This window comes from Brachyhypopomus gauderio, chromosome 15 (assembly GCF_052324685.1).
Source record: "Brachyhypopomus gauderio isolate BG-103 chromosome 15, BGAUD_0.2, whole genome shotgun sequence".
Classification (NCBI taxonomy): domain Eukaryota; kingdom Metazoa; phylum Chordata; class Actinopteri; order Gymnotiformes; family Hypopomidae; genus Brachyhypopomus; species Brachyhypopomus gauderio.
The window spans coordinates 13079097-13104244 of record NC_135225.1 but is presented as its reverse complement, the minus strand read 5'-3'; the positions used below and the strand labels follow the sequence as shown (position 1 = coordinate 13104244).

Genomic DNA, 25148 nt, shown 5'->3' with positions numbered 1-25148 from the left:
CCACATCCCATAAATGCTCGATTGGGTTCATGTCAGGTGACAAGCAGGCGGTGGCACCATTGGTGGCACAGTGCATTATCCTGCTGGAATATCCCATTATTGTGAGGGTACATGAAGCCCTTCAAGTGGGATGCAAATGGTCACCTGGCAGTGAAACGCAGTGGACAGCAGGCAATGACATGTTTAGGTGGACAAGTGGACTCAACCCATGCCATTAGAATACACCACACACCAACATGGATCCACCATCAACCTGCACAGTGCATTGCTCAAAACTGGGGTCCATTGTTTCGTGGGGTCTGTATTACAGACCTACCATGAGCCTGAAACAATTACTACCGTGACTCATTGAACAGCAGATATTACCAGTCCTGTGTCCAGTGTTTTGGTGTTAGCACAGGCTCTGCTTTTTCTTCAGCTCCCATATCCTATAGAAGATAAAGAATGCTGCACTGACCTGCAGGATGTACAAATGCGTGTCTGGTCAACAGTGAATGCATTCACTGGATACATGGCTCAGAAGTTCTGAAGACCAAAGAAAACAACTGGACAGTTAATCCCATGGATACACAGGCCTTCAAAGTAGATGATGATGAGTTCAAAAAAGTGCATGTAGTGTACACTTCCAGTGCAACAGAGAAAGAAAGTCTCAAAAAAGCTGCTTTGGTTTTAAAGCTGAAATATGTACAAAAATGTACTTGCAAAAAAAAAAGAAAAGAAAAGAAAGATGTAAATTCATATCACACATTCTCAAAGAATGGACATTATTTCAATTATGTTTTTAAAACCATATTAGATGGTGGTTACAACCTCACATTGTGTACAGAAATCCAGTCGTGCTTACAAATTAGATCCTGTGCTGAAAAATGTAAGGTTGCAAATTGGTGCACACGTTTTAGAGCAACTACAGTGGAGTAAATAATTATTTGATCCATTGCAGATTTTATAAGTTTGCCCACTGGCAAAGAAATGAACAGTCTATAATTTAAATGTTTTTTTTTAAGTGAGATATAGTATATTGAATAGAATATCCAGAAAATCGCATTATAGAAAATACATTAATTGATAAGCATTTCACTGAGTGAAATAAGTATTTGATCCCTTAGCAAAACAAGACTTTGTACTTGGTGGCAAAACATTTGTTGGCAAGCACAGAGGTCAGATGTTTCTTGTAGTTGATGACCAGGTTTGCACACATATCAGGAGGAATTTTGGTTCACTCCTCTTTGCAGATCATCTGTAAATCCTTAAGGTGTTGATGCTGATGCTTGGCAACTCGAGGCTTTCCTCCACAAATATTTGGATTATGGTCCGGAGACTGGCTAGGCCACGCCATGACATTAATGTGCTTCTTCTTGAGCAACTCCTTTGGTTCCTTGCCTGTATGTTTTTGGTCATTGTCATGCGGGAAGACCCGTCCACAACCCATGTACTGCAGAGAGTGAGAAGGTTTTCACTCAGGATTTTACGGTACATAGCTCCATCCATCCTCCCATCGATGCAGTGAGGTTATCCTGTGCCCTTAGCAGAGAAACACCATCAAAGCATAATGTTACCAACTCCACGCTTGACGGTGGGGGTGGTGTTCTTCACAGTCAGTATTTCTCTTCCTCCAAAAGTTGACTTGATGCCAAAGAGCTCGATTTTGGTCTCATCTGACCACAGCACCTTCTCCCAAGCACTCTCCGATTCATTCAGGTATTCATTGGCAAACTTCAGATGTGCCTTTCTCGAGCAGGGTGACCTTGCATGCACTGCAGCATTTAATCTATTATGGCATAGTGCGTAGTGCGACTGTGGTCCCAGCTGCTTTGAGATCATTAATAAGCTCATCCAATGTAGGCTGATTTCTCACCTTTGTCATGATCACTGATACCCCACAAGGTGAGATCTTGCATGGAGCCTCAGACCGATGCCGACTGATGGCCATTTTATGTTTCTTCTATTCCCGTACAATTGCACCAACAGTTGTTTCCTTCTCACCAAGCTTATTGCTTATGGTTTTGTTGCCCATTCCAGCTTTGTGGTCTATAATCTTGTCCCTGACATCTTTAGACAGCTCTTTGGTCTTGCCCATGGTGGAGAGGATGGAGTTTGATTGATTCTGTGGACAGGTGTCTTTTATACAGGTGACAAGTTGAGATAGGTGTCTTTAATGCGGGTGACGAGTTGAAATTAGGGATTTCTAACTCTGTGGGAGCCAGAAATCTTAATGGTTGATAGGGGATCAAATTCTTATTTCACTCCTTGAAATGCAAATCGATTTATATATTTTCTGTAATGTGATTTTCTGGATTTCTTTTGGATATCTCTCAGTGTAAAATAAACCTACCATTAAAATTAGGGACTGTTCATTTCTTTGTCAGTGAGCAAACTTTAAAAATCTGCAAGGGATCAAATAATTATTTCCTCCACTATATGTCCAAATACTTCAAGCACCCATCCATCTGCATAATAACCATTATATCTCTTAATAGCGTAACATATACACAAGGAAATTGGACGTGATGAAAAAAATTACGTTCTTTCTGAACTTCAAGAGAAATATTGCATCACAAATGCACATTCTGCTGAAAGAAAAGCAATTACAGAATGTGTTACTTGCAAAATGTCTCCCCTTAGCAACCCGCCATGGTTTCATGTGGGAAAGGGTTATCCAGATGGTTAGAAGGATGCTGTCTGTTATATGAGCGAATGCTTGATGATGGTGTTGGGTGAAATGAAAGTGTTTCTCAACAATCAACTGACTCAATTTAGATGCTTCAACACCAAATCACATTCTACTCCTGAAAACAAAGCTGATCCTACCTCTTGGACTCTGACAAGTCTGATCTGTTCATAAGGTGTAGGTGAAGACAAGTTCAGTGCACAGCCGATTTGTTTAGGAGAAGACGGATGCATGAATATATCGCACTGACACAGGAATGGCAAAAGTGCGATCTTAAAGAAAAACATTCAAGTTGGAAATGTGATTGTGGATTCAACTGTACTTTGTGTATAATGCTTCCTGTGATAAATACTGGATACCTCTCCAGATAAATAGGGGTATGCCTGTTGAGCAGGAGTCTACGTGACCATGCAAATTTCATTTCTTTATTCATTTCTTTTTTTAACAATGTATATGTGATAAGATAATTGGCTCCATTTTGTGTTGTAGTTAATTGTATGCATAGAATATATTTAGGGGCAGAATGTTGGAGCCAATCTCAACATTGTGTTGCCCTCTTGGATTCTACAGGCCAGGTGGGAAATCTGTCCATGAGGGAAAAAGGCCCCCTGGACAGGTAGAACTACGAGTAGTTAACTGTCTTACTGTACAGCTGTCTGAATTGTATTTGTCTGGTTAGATATTTGATTGTTATGTTAAATCCAGTTTTCCTGCACTTAGTTCTGTTCTCCTTAACAACCTTTGGACATTCTACTTTCTCTGTAATGGCAACAATAGCAAGAACAGCATGCTGTAAAGAATACTCCTTAATTATCCGCAAAACACAGTCAAACATACACATATTAGGAAGGGACGGCCAACTGGCCATTTTCTATGGCGAAGGAATCCATTTAGTTCCAGCCCTAATGTAATGTTCTAACAGAACATTTTGATTCTGCAGGGTTGTAGACCTTCAGAAGGAGGGTCAGGACCAGAAAACCAGAAGGACTGCAGCAGATTAGAACTAAGCTGCACAGAAGAGTCGATCCTCAGGTGCATGGCTGGATCTAAACTCTGTGGAAGGGTCTATCTAGGAGGAAGGATGGGCAAACCTATTTCACAGCCCTCAGGGCAGGTGAGATTGATTCTCAGTGGGCTTATCAGGGCGCTCACACATCCTGCTCACTCTTTACTCTTACTGGGAGAAACGGAACGAGTCCATGCGGGGCAGGTAAGTTACAGTTCTTTGGAAAACCACCATTTCCTGCTATTTGTGAGAGCTTTTTTCCCCCGCATTTACCCACTTCAAATGGAAAGAAATTCACATGCAAAACTAATAAACTGCTAGGACAAAGCAGTGAAGAGGTTTTTTGGAGCAGTAATGAGCCCTTCACAATCCACAGCACACAGACAATAATCGCTCGAGACAGTTCGTTTAGCTAGCAGAGAGCTTGCTTCATGGACAGATTCAGCTCTTGTTCTGTGTCCAGTGTCCAGGCTTTTACAGGTTGGAATAAAATGCATGTGAAAAAAAAAATGTACAGATTACTACTGTAGCGTGCGCTACTGATGTGATGCCTTCCAAAAGAGGCCCTGTTTTAAGACTGTCTAAAGCTGAGAGACTGAGACAGAGGTGTGATGTCTCATGCTCTGGTGATAACGAAGGCGAGAGGAAGCTCAAAAGACATGGCACTTACCTTACATGTCAACGTCTCTGCAAATTTCTTGCTGTAGAGGGTGAAAGAAAAGGATTAATAACCAGCATAATATAGTGAGGTGTAAATTAAATTTTAAAAATGATGTGCTAGACAATTAATGACTTTTAGTGAGTGCCAGAAATAGAACCAAGAGTGGGTTCTCATGAAATGGAATGCATAAATCCTGTGCTGAAATTAACATATTGCATGAACAAAACAAATTATTAATGGTTATTTTACAATATAGGCCTTAAACAAACAGATGACTGAAAACAGGTAGGAAAACAGATGAAGCAACGGAAGAAAAAAAAATGTTAAAAGTTTGAACAAGAGCTTTTTACCTGCTCAGGCATTTTAGTAAGACTTAAGTGTGTGACATCACAAAGATACGTTTGCCAAGCGCAATAAAACTGAATGAGAAAGACCTACATGTAATAAAACAAGGTCAAAGGTCAGGCTATGACAGGCCAAGACAGTCCACATAGCATAATTAATTCCAACAGCACCGTCTCCTGCAGGCTCTCACTCGGTTCCAGCAGTCTGAGCGTTTCTGAGTGACAGACGCCTGAAGGTACTGCTGAACGCCTCAGAAAGGAGGTAATATGTATCCTTCAATCAACAGTTCAGCATCGCTCAACGCAGTGCTGTTTTCAGCGCTACCACGTAGCGTGGAGAAGGGGAAGCTCCTGAGCCATGCGGAAAGCCCAAACAGACGTGCCGTAATGTACCACCGCGACGAGACACGCCGGCCGTCTCGCTAACCCTGCCAACCATTCTCACGAACACCCCTGCCAACAAAAATTGTCGATGGGCCGTTGTCATGACAACAGCGCAGACACGACAGGAAAACAAGTCTCTCCGGCTTGTTTTGCTTGCCATCCTGACGGTCCCCGTCTAAGGTCTCTCGTGGGATCGAATTACGGGCTTACATGGCTTACGCACAAGCGTCCCTCAGAGACTATGAAGGACGGGATTCAGTGGAGGGGAAACGACCGATTACTTTGTTTCTTTCTTTCTTTGAATTGATGTTGGCTGTGTGTGCAGACGAGGGCTCGCTGTTGGTGGTACTGTCAGTGTGGGAGCGCTGCCACAGAGCTGACTGACAGCAGGGAGAGTGAAGGGAGAGACAGAGAGGGAACTTCATCTAATAAAAGTTAATAACATGCAAGAGCACAGGCAGGCAGACACTTACTGTATATATGAGTGGAGATGAAAGAAGAGTCACATACCCTCACCGAGAGAGAGAGAGAGAGATAGAAGGAGAGGAAGGAGAGGGAGAGAAAAGGAGAGAAAGAGAAACAAGGAGAGAAGGAAAAGGAGAGAGGGAGGGAAAGAGAGGGAGAAGAAGGAGAGAGACAGGGAGATAAGGGAGAGAGGGAAGGAGAGGAAGAGAGAGAGAGGGAGAGAGGAAAAGAGAGAGAGAGAGAGAGAGAGACTCTGACCTCCTTGGGAAGCTGAACTTGAGTGTGTTCTGAATAAAGCCATAACAGCACGGGCTGATCACGAATCCTGCTCTCGCCTGAACGCAGCGATCCACCACCATGTCGGTAGCTACACCACATGCGTGGAGAGCAACCTGCAAGACACAAGAGGAAGAGCATGTACCTGCAACACAGGGTCCACTCAGATACGCCTCCTTCACACACATCCACTCAGCTACGCCTCCTTCACACACATCCACTCAGATACGCCCAAATTATCAGATGCTCTTCTGTTTCTCTGTGTTTGTCTGTGAGTGTGAGTACACAGCTGTTGTTCTCCATGTGCACATGCACACACACACACACACACACACACACACACACACAAAGGCACGAACAAGAAAAAGCTATAGCCCTGCTGGCAGATTCATTCAAAACATAATTCCCAGCTCTCGAGTGCTTCTCCTATGGAGGAGACACTACAGAAGAGTGCGGCTCATGGATCTGTTAGCAGTTTGAGCACGGAGCGGCTCGGCCTCTACCGTAGCTGCTTAACCGCGCATGGTGCCACACAATTCTCCACGTATTAGCCGCCAAACGGCCAAAGCTCCGTAAAGGACTGTAAGAAGACAAAACAAAACCAGCTTCAGAGTACCTGCATGACCACCAGAGGATGGTCCTACACTTAACCTGCAGCTGATCTTTGGTAGCTATGACTGTGCTCAACTTAACCAGGCAGCTGAGGTTTGTGTGTGTGTGTGTGTGTGTGTGTGTTTGTTTTGGGAGGGGGGTGTTTTGCGTGTGGCTCTGTGGTGCCTCCTGTCAAAGCCGTGGATTAGCACACCCCAAATCCTCACAAGAACATTTCTTAGGAACGGGTCCAAGTCTGGGGGTAATCACTCACTGGACTTGTTGCGCACAGTTGCCATGGCAGGGTGCTCGCGTCATTAAGCAATGTGCAAGACAACAGCGGCCCACAAACTCACAAAGCTGAACAGAAAGCGCAGGACATGTCAGCACAGGACATTCAGAGCTGCGTCTGACATTTGCTCCTGATCACATCTGTGCAGATATGTGCTTAAAGAACTGGCAGATCGATGGCGGCTAATGGCCTCTTAGCTCTCTCATGGCATTCAGACTTCTCACTCATTTTCTGAGGCAAAAAGGATGAAGCAAAAAACCAACTTTTTGAAGCGGAGCAGGTTCCAACACTCATATCACACTCCACCCCCTGTTCACATGTGTTCAAATCTACTGAATATGCCTTTGCAGAACCGTCAGTGGAGGACAACGGCAAGACACCAAAAGCTCCACATGCTAGCTGTTGGCTCTGGTTCTTTCAGAGACAAAGGACACAATGACGTTAGCATCTCTAAACCCATTCAGATAGCCATTACATAAGGCACTGTTAATGCAGCTGTAGCATCCAAAAGAAAACTTCTCAGGGCATTAACACACACACACACACACACACACACACACACACACACACACACACACACACACACACACACACACACAGTGAAGGAGCTCTTATCTTGGTACATCTTGATAAAAATGACCAGAACGTCATTCAAGCGACTGACAGCTTGGATGAAAGAGTTCCATTAATCCACGGATTTCATCTTTGACAGGAGTTGCGCTGAATCTCTGCTCTCTGGCAAAGTCTGATTTCCAAGTACAAAAAAGGGGAAAAAAATGTATCACACAATTATTCTGGAGAATAGCAGACACCATGAAAGACAACTTGTGACATTCAAAATTTGTGACATGTGCAGCCATAGGGAATCAGCCTCTTTGTGGCGTCATCACCGTGTGACGTGCATGTGACAGGGGGGGCCAATATGTGACAGGGGGGCCAATAAGTGACAGGGGGGCAATTGTACCAGAGCAAAGATTTGGTGAAATACCTGCCACAGCAAAAACCTACATCAACAGAACCTTTTCACACCCGCAATGTAAGATTCCCAGAGTTAACAAGAACAGCACCGGCATTCCTCACACGCTACATCATGTGTTACAGGCACTGGATTCCATCTCTGGAAGGAGGTAAAGATGGAGATTCAAACTCGAATCTACTACAAGACATTTGGTCTGTAGGCCTGTAAGGTCAGTGTAAGAAACATGGTCCAAAACTCGGTAGACACTCCTGGACAAACACACAGGCTCTCCACTGAGGATCTGCAGACGGCTGCTTCACTGCACCACAACCCACCAGCACTTATCCGCTGATGAAACAATAAAATAAACGCGGGCACTGCCAAATCCAAATCTTTAGCAGCTTCATCTGTCTCATGGTTAAGGCTTTTATTTTGAATTTTTTGACACCAATGCAGTTTAAACAAAAGAATATGCCTATGTCCAAAAAAAATCTCTTTGTGGTTATAACGATGCATGGCGGGCGTGCTGGTATGTGTGACAAACCCATCCCACGCCAGCTGCCGTGGAGTCCCCTCTCCGAGCACGCCGCTCACGATACTCATGCTTTTATCCTTCCGCCAGACTGGAGCTAAAAGTAGTTCTGGGGCCTGTTGGAAAATATTTGCGGTCAGCAGTCGTCACAGGCCGGGCGGAGGTAAGTTGGTGGGCGCGGGTCTGTGTCCGGCTCCAGTGGGTCTGCTTAAGCGGGCCGAGAAACGTACCAGCACTCGTTCAGCAAAGTGCATCTTTGACGGTCTTCCTCGGCTGGCTTTGTTTTGGAGAGGTTAGCCTAAAGGCCAAACAACCAATATAAACATACAAATAAGGACATGAAAAGGTCATTCAGAGGATCTGGTGTGCAGTAGAGGTCAGGTGGAGCCTCGCCTCTGGAGGTTTAAGTACTATTCACGCTTGATTCCAGCACCCATGTCGGGAGCTACGAGGTATGGGCTAGGGTCAAAAAGCAGACACGCTGCACCCGGCGTCCCCGCAGAGAGGTGGCGCTAGAGGGGTCCCAGCTCAGACAGGGAGGCCAAGAGGAGCACGTCTCCATGGAGTGCCCGCCACGCTCTCTCATTATGGGACTGAGCAAACAAAAGCCAGAGTGGGGCCATTCAGCTCTGGGCTATTCAGCACACCCGTGCATGGCAAACTCCCCGGGCAGCAGGCACGTCTGCTAGAGCACAGACACGTTTGCATAACAACCATGGTAGAAAACAAGGACCCGTTCAACCTGAAGAGGGACTTACCTAGTCCTAGCATCTCCAGTGGGGTTTGGAGACTGGGTCACTTTGCAACGGTATGGCAAAAAAAGACACAGGTTTACCATAAACGTGTACAAAGGAAAATGTTATGACAGAGATTGAGTGATGATTAGGGCTATTTCAACAAATTCAAAGCAGGTGAAGATGAAGCTGGAGATCAGCATAAATACTGCAGTGAAAGTGATGCGGTGTGTCGGACTTAATTAACTGTGATGCCCTCCACTGAAAAACGTCTCGTCTGCTCAGGAGTGTCAACTGCTCGTTCTCTCACACACACACACACACACACACACACACACACACACAATCATCATCATGCCTTTTCAAGATTGCTTTCCCTGCAGTATACACAAAAAACATCAGGGCCACCATAATGAACGTAAACAGTCCCCTATTAGCCAAGCTTTGCCTGACTTGGGTTTAACTCTAATGCCAATGTCAACGCCTGCACAAACACACTGAAAATCATTTGCCCTTTTCCATATGTGCAATCTAAATATTCCCGCGATTCCATCTCAATAGAAGGCCAAAATGTCGTCTCAGTGCCGAGCACAGCAACACACGTTTTTAAATTGCTCGTGCTTTGCATTCACAGAGTTGCAAGAATCACAGAACAGAAGCCATGAAAACAGCAACATTAAGGTGAAAGGTCATAGATTTGAGGGTTAAGACGGGGGTTGCAGGAAAAAATACTACAGGTTGCACAATAACAGCTTAGCATTTTTTTGCATGTCGGTATATAATCAGATACATGTTCAGTGCACAAGTGATTAAAGTAGAAGTGATGATCCTCCTTAAGGCAAGTCTTAAATGCATCACCATCACCATCTTCTGATGCCTCTAGAACATATTGTAACACTTGCCTTATGAAAACACACTGTTCCAGTAACAATGCTGCAACCGTTGCCAAGCAGAGGTCAGACAACGCACATCTTAACATTAGAGAGATCGATTTGGTTCTATGTTAATTTACACATTGTAATCATGCAGAATTATCCATCGTAGCACGCGGTTGAAGACAGTTTGTCCTTTCCGCTCTACCTGGTCATCAGAATGAGGGCACGTATACTGGACGTCAATCAATCAAGATCACTGACGTCACAAAGGGCAGACAGAACAATCCATAATACATTTCTTAAATCCTTCATGACTTTTACTGAATGAGAGAATTCTGAAGCAGTTGTATTGGATGTTAAATTCAAGGTGTAAGAAGATTGAATTTAGGGATAATCATGCTCTAATGAGTGTTAACATTGTGGGAGAGCTAACAGAGCTGTGATTTAGCACCCAGAGCAATTCCATAGGGAAGAACACCATTCACACTGCTTTGACTGATAAAAGTAATAATAACAACAACAATAATAATGTTTTAATTTAGATAGCATTTTTTTCATACTCAAGTTTGCTTTGCATGGCCCATATATGAAAGATACTGCACATTTGATGATGAGACACACAAACAAGCAGTACAAACAAAGACACACAAGTACAATGACCCACAGCAAAACATGTAGGTTCAAATATGCTAACATTAACAAGAGATAAATTAGCGACAGGTGAAACAGAGCGAGAGAGAGCAGGCGCACAAGAGGGTGTGGTTACATATGGTGGACCAGACCACTACAAACAGCGGGGGTGGAGGGGGATGTTCCATTCCGTAACGCACAAAATATAGGGCAGTAATCGCATCAAAACCAGTATAGACCAGACAAACAATCTGAGGAAAAAGGTCTGATTTACATTCTATTTTAAAAGAAAGAAAGTGAAGAGCAGAGACTGAGAAACTGTGGTTATGGCTTCCTTAGTTTTGGAGCTATGACACCGACTGATCTGAATTTAGAAGATGAGAAGATGGTTAGGGTAGTGTGGGTGTAAAGGTTTAGTTTAGCCAAGTCTGTGCAGAGATTTGCATGTGACCAAGAGGAGTTTAGAGTGAATGTGTGGATGGTTTTGTCTGCCAATGAAGAGAGTCTTGCAATAATTAAAGACAGGGTGACATGAAAGCATGAACCAGTATTTCTTCATCTTGTTTGGTGAGCATATGCCAAAGTCAAGCAATTTTACTGAAGTGGGAAAAGACCTGATGTAGGGATCAAAAGCAGAGGAGAAGATCAAAGGAACATTAGACAAAGAGATCACCATGGTTACAAACTACTGATGAGGTTTGGCAGTGATGCCATCTAGCCTGAGAAAAAAACTTGAAAGTTTAGAAATTATGGATTTACAACAAGTGAGTAAAACTTCACTTTTGAGAGGATTTTAATTGAAGAAGTTTATGCTCATCCACCGTGTAAGATGTTGAATAGTAGAACAGGGGATGATAGGGTGGTGGGAGCCCTGGTGCAAATATAGATCTTCATGTCATCACCATAAGAGTGGAAGTGAAGACTAGAGCTGTGAATTATGTGAACAAGGTGTACCATGAAGATAATGAATAGGAGAAGGCCAAGGACTGAGCCCTGAGGCACTCCTTGAGTAATGATATCAATGTGTCATTTATGTTTTCCAAGGGCAATCATATACATTTCTATTATAAATATAAAAAATGTACCCCATGCAAGTGCAATGTTGTTAATTCCAATAGCTGTAGATGGGTGATGAGCATGTGATAATTAAGTGTGTCAGATGCAGCACTTAAATCTAGAAGGAGAAGAATACTAAGGGCCAGTGGCGGCTGGTCAATACGGGGCGCCGCCCCCTTAATATTGTTCCGATATTAAAATGAGTTCATTATAAATTGCGATAGTGAGGAAATTATTTAGTCACACTGTGTGTCTAATATAGCCACGTTTGAATTTATTAAAAGAGTAAACACATAATTGTATTTAATTGCTTACATTGTGCACACTTCCTGGTTGGGGCGCCGGTCTAATGGGAGTCAATGTAGATGCGTAAACTTTTGCCAAGCACGTGATGTGAGGCTGCCGTTTAATTGGTCGGTTTCAGATTTTCTGCAGAGAGCTGCGCCCCAGACACTCCCACTCTTGTTAGACACCCCCCACTCTTGTTGGTAGTGTCAGTCAGTCATCTGTGGTTCGTTAACTTGGTTCACGTTGAATAGCTACAGGTTGGAGCAGCATCTTTTACAAAATGAGAGAAAATTCCGTTTTAGCTTTGCAAAAAAATCCTTTCACACGGCGTTCAATTGAAGAAAAAAAAAAGGATAAAGGAGCTTGGCCTGGATCAACCAAATTTACAAATTCGGCAGAACGCGAGTGATCGAGGACGAGCTTACACCCGAGCCTTTTCCAGCTCTTCCTATGACAAACGGAGCTGGCTAGCTGGATGCGATGTAAGCAATGCCTTTTACTGCTTCCCATATTTGCTTTTTCAAAGTCCTGGCACAGAAAAATTGTGGACAAGGACCGGGGTACGAGACTTAAAACATCTTTCAGATAAATGCAAACGGCACGACTTTTCTGAGAAACTCAATGACCCAGGACAGACTGAATGCATTGGCCATGTTGTCAATGGAGAAAAGACTAGTCACAGAGATGACTGAATTTAATACAAATGTAATAGGAAAGGAGGGCAAAATTCATGTTCAAATAAATAAAGGGCACTAAGACTGCTTTATTTGTTTTTCATTTTTTTGCGCCCCCCTCAATTTTTTTACACCAGCCGCCACTACTAAGGGCACTGGTGGTGACTAGGAAATCACTGAGCACACGTAACAGAGCTGTCTAAGTAGTGTGCGGTCTAAGTAGTGTGCATGGTGTGGAAACCAGATTGGAAAAGTTCAAAAAGATCATGAGTGTTTAAAGAAGACAGAGAGGCTACAACCTTTTCTAATAGCTAAAATGGGGAGATGAGAAATAGGCTGATAATTATCAAGGATTGCTGCATTTAGACCAATTTTTGGGAGTTTGTCTGGGGTTTTGAGGGCCATAGGAACAAATCCTGAAGCAAGGGCTGCATTGATGAACAAATAGGAACAGAAATAATAGAAAAACACTTCTTAAAGAGAGATGGTAGCAGGATCAGGCAAATGAGCTGGATTTAGCTATTAACTGTGGAATGGGAGAGATGAGAGATGGAACATAGAAACTGTTGCAGCAGGATTGAGAATGGTCTCCCTGTGATCAGTCGCGGGGAGAGCAGAGCGGAAATTATATATATGGTGCCATTTTTTTATACTTAAAAAATCTACAATAAACCTGCTCAACAGTACTAGGTGCAGCCAATGGGAGCAGGAGAAGTTTATTAATAGTAGAACGTGTTTTTGGCTTACATCTGGAACCACTGATGACAGATGAAATATAGAGTTAACAAGCAGCATTTAGGGCTGTCCCATAACTAATCATGTGGTCTGAGTACTGCATGAACAGTTAAGTCGGTTTCTTATAAAGGCGCTCAGGGCACTGACCTGGGTCTAGTCTAGTCTTTAGGGGGTACACCTGTTAGAGTATATCAGACGTGGAGGCATTACAGGGACACAGAACATCATCAGCCCAAGAACATTTAGAAATTAGATGAGAGAATAGTGAAGGTGAGAGAGGATCAACAGCTTTGAAATGAAATGACAGATTTAATACAACCGAGACACTACCAGCAGCTTCAATGGGTCTGTGATCAGAGATGCCATCTAGGGATCCAGAACTAGAAGTGATATCCAGACCAGAACAACAGATCACATCCAATGAGTGGCCATGAGAGTGAGAGGGCAAAAACCACCACGCTGTGTCAGACAATAACAACTGATCACAGATAAAAACTCAGCTGACTGTGAACAACCTGTGTCCACATGGACATTGAAGTCCCCAAGCACAACCACTGCTGGACATGCAGAACTGATCAAAGTGAATACTTCACTAACTTCTGAGAGAAAAAAACTTGTGTGGTCCATAAATTAGAAACATCACTGGTGTGGACTTAACTGGTTTCACTGCCTAATATACAAATAAAGTTTCTTCATGAGACTGTTAAAAACAGCAGCCAGGCCGCTACCTTTTCCCAAGTGCCTGGGCTTACCCGTGTAATTACAGTCAGTGGGTGTCATTACATTAATGTGGAGGTGGAGGAGAAATATGGCAAATGTGCTCTGAACAATGAGAACATGGCTTACAGAAGCTTTATCCATAAGGTACTGACATATGAGTAATGCAAAAGTACACGTAAATCGATGTCAGGCAACGGGCATAGCAGCATGGAAACAGAAGGGTCCAGGCAGGAACTGCTGAGGTACAAATCCAGAGGAGAGCATGGCAAATCTTTACTGGTACAAAACCAGTCCACACATCCATAACAGCTCTGGTCAATGATAATCCAGCTTATCATGCTACGTTACCCAACCCGCTACACCAACACCAGTTCAACTGCAGGAAGGACATGCAGCGCAACGGTGCGTATCTAAGAAGTGGAGTCCAGAACCTTCCAGAGATCTCACAATCTCACCTGACGAAGAAGCAGTTGGAGTACAGGTCAGTGGGCAGAAAGTTCACAACAGGGAGGGAGAAGATGTCGAAAGCACAGAGCAGACACATACACTTAGGAGAACTCAGCAAAACTCAGAAAACAGTCTACTGAGGAGCAAAACAAACCCAAACAAAAATATAGTCCAGAAATACAATCCAACGAGAAACGCCTGCCACAAACACAACCACACACACAAACACACCAACCACCTGATCTTCTCCATGACTTCAGGCTCTTGTGATTTATTGATTCAAGTTTCAATAACAACCTTCAAAACACAAATGCCAAGATGACTGTATATTTAATTATTTGATATTTAAAAAATTGACTTGATAATAGAACCAGATAATAATAATAGATAATAATAATAATCCATTGTATTACTAAAAGCACATAAGGCCCATATTTATAATTATGAAGGACAAAGCATTAGTAATAGTTCTCTATAAACACGCTATAACACATTTACAAAGCACTTATAACTTCCATCAGTGGTTTGTTACCAGCTTGATTTGTGGAGCCATATGAGATATGAGGTACCCACCCCTATGTGGAAAGGCCCTGTGAAGTAGTCCAGGTTGGCCTGGATGAAGGAGACGTTCTTAAGGCCGAGTCGAGAACTCCTCTCTCTCGCCCTCATCAGAGACTCTTCTTTGTTTTCGATGAGGATGACCTGAGGGTTTCGAAACATCGACACTATATGACCATTAACTGCTTCTGAAAACCTTTCTGTTTTTATACTAAACTGCAATCAGTTCAATCAAGTAACACTTCAGTAATTCTTTGGGCTTTGTACTGAACAGTATTCGGTTCAAATTTAAGAATGAATTTGATAATTGAGTTTTCAAACTCTAATAGTAACACCACAGTAAAAATAGTTAATAAAAAAAAGTTAATAAAAAAAAATTAAAATATAGTGGTTTTAAGTGAGGGCACAAACCTCCAGGGAACCAGAGGTGCCTGGAGAGAGCAGAGCTAGGGTTTCCTCTCCTTTAGGCTAACCCTGCTATGAGCAAGGCTTTCTGGACTCACCTGACACTGGGGAAGCGTGTGTGCCAGGACAATCCCGACATGGCCCTGAAAGAAAACAAACAAAGAGGAGACAGAGTCAGGAGAGACTGCGCACAAAGTTCAAAGGGCGGGTGGCACCGGCAGGCAGCTCTGTCTGCCAGAATCCTGACCAGCTCACCGGCGCGGCTGTGAATCTGAGACGTGAAAGCCTCCTTCCAGACGCTACGTCTGGGTGCAGCATGACTGGAGAGCGACGGGTGGAGGGGGATGGGGGGAGGGGGTTTCACACCCACACCGAATGCAGCAGAGAATAAAAGATGGAACAGAAACGAAAACACCATACGCAACAATAACAAAAACACAAAACAAGGAAGCACAGAAAAAAAAGAGATGAAATAAGAGATGTGTAATAAAAAAAATGGCCTCAAGATCAAAGAAAGCAACCTTAACTAGTTTAATGTGGCAGTCAAATGATGGGATCAGTGGGATCTACAATAACTCCAGGATACCAAACCTGTGTCAAAGATGAATAAGAGGGATCTGTGATCCTTGGCATGTGCCTTCCTGCCATCTGATTCTCTTAAGAGTGTCTGGGGAAGCAATTAGTATTGCCTTTGATGCATCATTATTTAATAAAAAAAAATTTAGACATCCAGGTTTTTATTTTTATAACAGTCTAGAGAGGGAGGGAGGGAGGGAGGGAGGGAGGGAGGTGTGTGTGTGTGTGTGTGTGTGTGTGTGTGTGTGTGTGTGTGTGTGTGTGGTGGAGGTGATAGTGGGAATAAAAAGTAGCAGACCAAAACTAAGCCCAGCGGAACATGAGGAGAGGGGTCAGATAGGGCAGACTAAACCTACCAATTCAGACAAATTGGTGTCTGTCATTGAGATACGACCTGAACACACAAAGGCAGAGTCAGTGGTGATGACCTTATTTTGGAGCTTATGGAATAAATGCATGACACACTGTCAAAAGCAACAAGATGCAGGAGGACAAGTATGTCCATGAATCCAGGGACAGCTGCAATCAGCAGGGCCATTTCCAACCTGAACCAAAGCCCCTGCACTACTGACTCTGAAGCCAACCTGAACCACAGCCCCCGCACTACTGACTGTAACGCCAACCTGAACCACAGCTCCCACACTACTGACTCTAAAACCAACCTGAACCACAGCCCCCGCACCACTGACTCTAAAGCTAACCTGAACCAAAGCCCCCACACTACTGACTGTAACACCAACCTGAACCAAAGCCCCTGCACTACTCACTGTAAAGCCAACCTGAACCAAAGCCCCCGCACTACTGATTGTAAAGCCAACCTGAACCACAGCCCCTGCACTACTGACTCTAAAGCCAACCTGAACCAAAGCCCCCGCACTACTGACTCTGAAGCCAACCTGAACCAAAACCCCCGCACTACTGACTGTAAAGCCAACCTGAACCACAGCCCCTGCACTACTGACTGTAAAGCCAACCTGAACCAAAGCCCCCGCACTACTGACTCTGAAGCCAACCTGAACCACAGCCCCCGCACTACTGACTGTAAAGCCAACCTGAACCACAGCCCCCGCACTACTGACTCTAAATCCAACCTGAGCCAAAGCCCCCGCACTACTGACTGTAAAGCCAACCTGAACCACAGCCCGCAAACTACTGACTCTAAAACCAACCTGAACCACAGCCCCCGCACTACTGACTCTAAAGCCAACCTGAACCAAAGCCCCCGCACTACTGACTGTAAAGCCAACCTGAACCAAAGCCCCCGCACTACTGACTCTGAAGCCAACCTGAACCACAGCCCCTGCACTACTGACTCTAAAACCAACCTGAACCACAGCCCCCGCACCACTGACTCTAAAGCCAACCTGAACCAAAGCCCCCGCACTACTGACTGTAACACCAACCTGAAACAAAGCCCCTGCACTACTGACTGTAAAGCCAACCTGAACCAAAGCCCCCGTACTACTGACTGTAAAGCCAACCTGAACCACAGCCCCTGCACTACTCACTCTAAAGCCAACCTGAACCAAAGCCCCCGCACTACTGACTGTAAAGCCAACCTGAACCACAGCCCCCGCACTACTGACTGTAAAGCCAACCTGAACCACAGCCCGCGCACTACTGACTGTAACGGCAACCTGAACCAAAGCCCCTGCACTACTGACTCTAAAACAAACCTGAACCACAGCCCCCGCACCACTGACTCTAAAGCCAACCTGAACCAAAGCCCCCGCACTACTGACTGTAACACTAACCTGAACCAAAGCCCCTGCACTACTGACTGTAAAGCCAACCTGAACCAAAGCCCCCGTACTACTGACTGTAAAGCCAACCTGAACCACAGCCCGCGCACTACTGACTCTAAAGCCAACCTGAACCAAAGCCCCTGCACTACCGACTTTGAAGCCAACCTGAACCACAGCCCCCGCACTACTGACTGTAAAGCCAACCTGAACCACAGCCCCCGCACTACTGACTGTAAAGCCAACCTGAACCACAGCCCCCGCACTACTGACTGTAATGGCAACCTGAACCAAAGCCCCTGCACTAATGACTGTAACACCAACCGGAACCACAGCCCCCGCACTACTGACTCTAAAACCAACCTGAACCACAGCCCCCGCACTAATGACTGTAACACCAACCTGAACCACAGCCCCCGCACTACTGACTGTAATGCCAACCTGAACCACAGCCCCCGCACTAATGACTGTAACACCAACCGGAACCACAGCCCCCGCACTACTGACTGTAATGCCAACCTGAACCACAGCCCCCGCACTACTGACTGTAATGGCAACCTGAACCAAAGCCCCTGCACTAGTGACTCTAAAGCCAACCTGAACCAAAGCCCCCGCACTAATGACTGTAACACCAACCTGAACCACAGCCCCCGCACTACTGACTGTAATGCCAACCTGAACCACAGCCCCCGCACTACTGACTGTAACGGCAACCTGAACCAAAGCCCCTGCACTAGTGACTCTAAAGCCAACCTGAACCAAAGCCCCCGCACTACTGACTCTGAAGCCAACCTGAACCACAGCCCCCGCACTACTGACTGTAACGCCAACCTGAACCACAGCCCCCACACTACTGACTGTAAAGCCAACCTGAACCACAGCCCCCGCACTACTGACTGTAACGCCAACCTGAACCACAGCCCCCGCACTACTGACTCTGAAGCCAACCTGAACCACAGCCCCCGCACTACTGACTTTAACGCCAACCTGAACCACAGCCCCCGCACTACTGACTGTAAAGCCAACCTGAACCACAGCCCCCGCACTACTGACTCTAAAACCAACCTGAACCAAAGCCCCTGCACTACTGACTAAAGCCAACCTGAACCACAGCCCTGCACTACTGACTCTAAAGCCAACCTGAACCAAAGCCCCTGCACTACTGACTCTAAAGCCAATCTGAACCACAGCCCCTGCACTACTGACTGGACTGTAACGCCAACCTGAACCACAGCCCCACACTACTGACTCTAAAGCCAACCTGAACCAAAGCCCCTGCACTACTGACTCTAAAGCCAACCTGAACCAAAACCCCCGCACTACTGACTGTATCGCCAACCTGAACCAAAACCCATGCCAGAACCGGTGTGCCCTACACACTCACTATGCATGCTGCAAATTAAGGACGACCCCCTCATCTCCCCCATCATCATTAGAAGATGAAGTGAAATCCCAGGCCCAGGTATCGGTCAGGGAGCAGGTACACACACACACACACACACACACACACATAGAAACACTTACTCCACCACTACAGAAGTCCACTATAGTGTGACCCGGTCGGGCCATCTCCATCACCATGGCGACCAGGTTGTTTAGCTGCTGCTGCTTGCGTACAGCACGAGCGGCGGACATCTTGCCTACGGAGAGGAAGAGTAGAACAAACATGAGCGGTGTGGCAGGGAGAACAGTGACTGGGCGGGGGCATGGCTAGGGGTGAGGAATTAGTGGGCGGGGCATGGCTGGGGTGGAGTATGAGTGGGCGGGGCATGGCTGGGGTGGAGTATGAGTGGGCGGGGCATGACTGGGGCGGGGTGTGACTGGGCCTGAACACTACTCTCAGCTCACCATCCGCCATCAGTATACAAGCGCATCAAAAAGTATTACTCAGCACCGTCTCTTCATGAAATAGCCATAGTAATAATCCAGCACACGTCTACTTGATGAATACTTGATTTTATATCTTTAAATGTGCAGCCTGGCTGACAGCATAGCACATTGTGTCTGTGAGCATCAGGGGTCAGGGGTCAGCCTGAAGCCCACTCACAACACACTACTTATTTGCCATTACCCTGATTGCTCACAATGAACAGTGATCCATTTCCACATACACACACAGAAACGTCCCCAGGGAAAACACTGAATGCATCCATTTGATACGCAAAAGCAGAGAAAATATTAAAATTACCCTTTTATTAGCCTTGGCTTCCCATTTTTAAACAGTATGAGCCTCTTCTTCTCCACCTATACTGCAGCTACAGGGGTCAGGCGTCCATAACAGCAGTTCTACTCGTGAACCTCCTGCTCAGATCACCTGCAACCGAACACGAAGGCGCCATCCTTTCACCACAGTTCCGTAGAGGCGGGGCAGGGGCAGAGCGACTCCGTAGAGGCGGGGCAGGGGCAGAGAGACTCCTTAGAGGCGGGGCAGAGTAGAGGTGGGGCAGAGCGACTCCATAGAGGCGGGGCAGGGGCAGAGAGACTCCTTAGAGGCGGGGCAGAGTAGAGGTGGGGCAGAGCGACTCCGTAGAGGCGGGGCAGGGGCAGAGAGACTCCTTAGAGGCGGGGCAGATTAGAGGCGGGGCAGAGCGACTCCGTAGAGGCGGGGCAGAGCGACTCCATAGAGGCGGGGCAGGGGCAGAGCGACTCCGTAGAGGCAGGGCAGAGCGACTCCATAGAGGTGGGGCAGAGCAAGGGCAAAGCGACTCGGTAGAGGCGGGGCAGAGCGACTCCGTAGAGTGCAGGGGAGGGAGAGGCCAGGAGCGAAGGCTCAAAACAGGATTCAAAGGAACGTGGTCTTTGGCAGTCATTACAAAGACTCTAGACCTGGCTTTTCAACCAGAACACGCAGCTGCTTGAAACCTTGTAGTTGAGCGCCATGGGCTACCATTATCTCCACGCCTGAAAACACATTTGAAACATGCCATGCCCACATGGGCAAAGGCACCAGCCATTCCGAGCAAATCCCAAGAGCCGCGGGGTTTGGCGAGGGCGTGGCTTCTCATGACAATACCAAGACAGAACATTCCAGCAATCCAGCTCAAGTATCTCTCAGTGCTGATTAGTAACTATGCATGCAAACTGTAATAATAATAACAAAAAAAAAACCAAGACACAACACTATAAAAGAGGGAGAGATGGTGAAAGATCCTTAAGGCTTACAGAGGTAACCAGTGTTTTGAACCAACTGAAATATTCCTGTGTGTGGTTTGCCTTAATACAGCAGACTGTGCACGGCAGGGACACTAAAACTCTGCAAACAGCCAAAAAAAGAGTCCATACGAAAGGATCCCGAGTTTTGATTGGCTACTGGACGCCCTGGGGCCACACCAGGGAGATGGACCGGTCTACATTCAATGAGGTGTGTGTGTGTGTGTGTGTGTGTGTGTGTGTGTGCTATTTGACAAAGCAGGAGCGAGAAAATCGAAAGGAGACAATTCCCAATGCCAACCAATTCAGCACCTATAGAAAAAAGCTGGCTGGTGTCGTGTCCAGCCGTTCAATCTGGCCCAGGATGTGTGGAGTTTAGAGGAGGGGAGCCGCCTGAAACACAGGGCCATCTATTCATCAGCCCCACGATTACAGGCTCCTGACAGCCTCCTAGATTCTTCCCATCAGCGAGCTAGAAAGCCCTTCCAGTAAACCAGACCTCCATTTCCAGTGACTCAGATCCTCAGGAGAGGGACGTGACTGAGTAAGTGTGGGGTGGAGGCGGGAAGGTGAAGGGAGGAAGGTGAGAGAGAGGGGGGGAGAGAAAGAGAGACAGATATAGAGACAGGGAGATAGAATGAGTATAAAAAATCAACTATAGAAATGACTGAAAACCAAACAAATTGCTCCACTGAATCCATTTGGAGAGTCAGGGAACTGGAGCACCTGAGTGGGCGTTGAACTCACTTTGTTCCTCTAATGTAGAGTGATGCCACAGAACAGCAGGATCGTACGGAACAAGTATAATTATTTGGAAGTCATGTAAATTTTCAACCAGCTTGGGAATAAAACCCATTTTCGGGATAACCTCTGACCCTTCCCCTTAGAAATATTATGCTTATCAAAAAATGAGCTGTTTGGTATAGACAGTAGCTCTGAAAACTCTCCTCCCAAGAACATCCAGGAATGCGCTATTGTTGAGAGCGGTCATGCAAGGGTGGGTGGTGTTTTCAGAACTGCACCTTCTCCTCACGTGATTAGTGCTACCACGGTGGTCTGCGACCGCATGCGTCTCCGTCACCAGGTCACTGTCTTGCACGGCCCTTCACACTCCACGAGGAGAAAAAAAAGGAAATAAGAAGCGTCTCTATCGGCGAAGGCCCAGAAGCGACATACAGGATTTTCCAGACGTGAAGTCTTTGAAAATGCATCGTGCGAAGCACGATTTTGGCCCTCCCCGGATTACAAGCGTCCACAGGTCTGTCAACAGCGACTGTGATGGTGGGCACGGCAGTACCTGAGACGGTGGAACCATATATAATTAACACTATTAGACAGCTGTAACCGCATCTCAGACTCCATCCTGCTCATCAGGCTGCAACACCTTGGCACATGAGAGAAGGTGCCAGACGCCTGCTCAGCGAAGCGCACAGAAACACGTCCCAGGTTCACGAGGAAGTCTTTCTCCACGCAGACTCTGCTGAAACAACAGCGAGTGGTTCAAAGGGGATCTAAACACACTACACTGACTGGGATAATAATAGAAGATTTTACTTTGCACTGTGGTAAGATCTTTGTTTGTATCAAAACTGGCAAGTTTAAAGGTAGTTAGTAAGGCCTAATTATGAGAGTGCTCTTCAACGGTAATTAATGACCACCAAGAGGGACAAATTAAGCAAGAACACTACTCACTAAGCAACGTCATATTCCAGTAAAGAAATCATCTGTTATCTCTGAGTGGTCGGTTGTTTGCAGTTTTCTACCTCTCTACAGGAGCAGTGCCACCAGTATCGACAATATGACCAGTTATCATTTAAAGCTGCCACGTGAAGAGGCATGACAACTAGCAATACATCTTAATGTCAAAACACTAAAGACAAACAGATAGCTTATCACTGCTCAAGCAAAGAGGGGTGTAAGAAAGACAAGAGGCGGAGTCAAAGCTGACTGGGCCACAGAGCTTTCGTGGCCCAATCGGAGCATTGGTTTCTGTGGTGTTCACCATCAGGACTGCCAGGAGTTATGCCCCATGATTAGGCCTTTAAACACCCCATTCAAAATTGAAAGACCTCGATACTAGACAATGAAATGGAGCATTACTGAAGCAGGGTCGTTCTGACCGATATCGATGTTTTCAACAGCTGGTCCAAGGATGGCAACGCTTGTAATCATCCATTTGGCTTCCTTTCAGCTCATATAAAACCTTGGTGGGGAAAAAAATGGGATTTCTGAGCTTTTAGTAAGAGGCTTTCTGCAAACATGAGGCGTCACGTGTGTGCATGCTGTTTTGGGTTGCCTGCATATACCGCCTTTGACCTCAGTATGAGATGAAGCCAAATCTCAAAGGGGGAAAGCACAACCCAAATCCCCACCGCACAGAGTCATTTTGATTCTTTTAGGTCCCATGCTAAGATTCAAATACCAATGGCACGAGTGCACCGAAAACAAAGATGAGAGAATAAATAGGTCACAAAAGGAATATTTAAGAAAGTTTATTGTGAAATCAAAATAAATCCACCACACATTATTTCCATCCTCGTCTGCGATGCAGTGGAACCAACTGCCTCAGCCAACCTTGCCCAGACAGATCTAACTCTAACAGGCTGTAGGTCGAAGTCTTGCTTACTCGTGATGAATCGGTAGTGATTCTAAAAGCGTCAGATTCTTGAGGTCTGGAAAAAAAAACTATATCAGAGCAGCACAGATGGAGGTCTTCAAGAACAGATAAGAGAAGGAGATTTGCACCTGATACACGCCTCCAAAGATGAGCAAATGTCAAGGGATCAGCCTGCTTCAAGTAGTGGAAAGTCACAGAGAGAGCCCTATCCAAATCCCACATCAATCATGGAAACAACAGTGCCTAACTGAAAAGCCCCCGTTGGACAGAGTTGTCAAATACCAGTCGCATGACAATTACTCTGGATTTAGAAGCTGCTACCTTGGTGGCAACGAACAGAGAATCAAATAAAGAAATAAAGATGTGTGCCATTACTTCAGAAATATGAACGACTCCTAGTGAGGGAAAGTGACAAAGGTCTGAATGAGCTCCATTTTCAGTACTTTTGTTTAAACAAGCTGCGATTTATTTTATGGACAAAAATGAGGAGTCTGTTCTAAAGTTCTCACTCTCACTTCTGAGAGTGCCATGTGAGAGATGCAAGCAATCGTTAGTGCTCACCTCCACACCAAGGGTCAGAACTCCAGAACAAAGCATGGAGTGAACCTAGTTACGGAAATGAACTATGGCAGTTCAGTACTCAACACGGCATCCTGCTCAATCTGCCAGGAACGCCAAGAGCCTATTTCAAGCTCCCCATTTACTGAGCCATCAACACTTTCTCCTTGATGAACTCTGGATCTGAAAATGGAAAGCAACTGTCAGAAACAGACAGGTGAGTCCATTTGGGTCATGTTATGAAGCTGCACCACAATGATTACACAGCTTGTGAAATGCTGGGACGATTGCTGGGCACAGCCAGCAATTCTGGGCCAGTTTCTGTGGTGTCTGGAGACTGGGTGCAGGGCTGGGTGAAGGGGTGTGGGGTGGGGAGGCCTGTCTGTCTGGGCTGTCATTCTCCACAGCTGCCACACACTGGGGCCGAACGACTCCTTGGCCAACAGAAGCCCGAAAACAGCTCAGGGAGATCAACCCCGAGGTCATCTGACTTTCGAACAGAAGGTCCGCCAACTGAGATTTGCAGTTGAGGATGCTGAATGAATATGTAAATAATAAAAAAAATAAAAGAATAAATAAATAATTTCTTCATATTCTGCAGTACCCCATTCTAACTGCATTAAGTGTCAAATGCATTCTGTTCACATACAGTGCATGGGTCTCAACAGACACCGGTTTCCCACTGAAAGCCTTCTGTTTAACCTTCATCAGAATTGAGCATGAGCCAGAGCATTGTGGGCACGTGTGCGTGTGTGTGTGTGTTGCAGGAGTGAGCAAAAGTGTGAGTAAGCAGTTAAATGAGTCAAATGGTGCATCTGCCTTAGATGATTACCACAGGGCTGGCAGGCCAGGATCCCCTTGGTGAGAGGAGGTTCCAGGAAGCCAAGAGACAGCTCACCCTCATAGATCGCCAGGGTGTGTGTGTGTGTGTGTGTGTGTGTGTGTGGAAGTGAGAACAAAAAGTCAAACTCCAAAGGCACATAGCCTGCACGGTGTGCAGAGCATCTGCCCTGCTCACCCCTGCACACCCGGCTCTCGCCCCCCCCGTCCCGCCCCCTCTCTCCTGGATGAAGGGCCCTTATCCGCCACTCATCAGTGGGGCTCTGCACCTCGGAAGACAATATCTCCCTGATCGGAATGTAAACAGGAGCTCTGCCACACAGGGCAGCCTTTGTGTAGGGGCCCAGGATTCTGGACCCGTCTCAC

At 45.9% G+C, this 25148-nt stretch overlaps 1 protein-coding gene across 1 annotated transcript in view; it reads right to left on the bottom strand.

Annotated features, from left to right (window-relative positions):
• gstcd (glutathione S-transferase, C-terminal domain containing) overlaps window positions 1-25148 on the bottom strand; it is a 60540-nt gene that overhangs the window by 7029 nt on the left and 28363 nt on the right. The window contains exons 6-10 of the mRNA XM_076974615.1: window positions 19142-19257; window positions 15398-15442; window positions 14910-15038; window positions 5787-5920; window positions 4345-4375 (exon numbers count right to left, since the gene is read on the bottom strand). Of these exons, the coding sequence (XP_076830730.1) occupies window positions 4345-4375; window positions 5787-5920; window positions 14910-15038; window positions 15398-15442; window positions 19142-19257 (455 nt within the window). The remainder of the gene's footprint in view (window positions 1-4344; window positions 4376-5786; window positions 5921-14909; window positions 15039-15397; window positions 15443-19141; window positions 19258-25148) is intronic.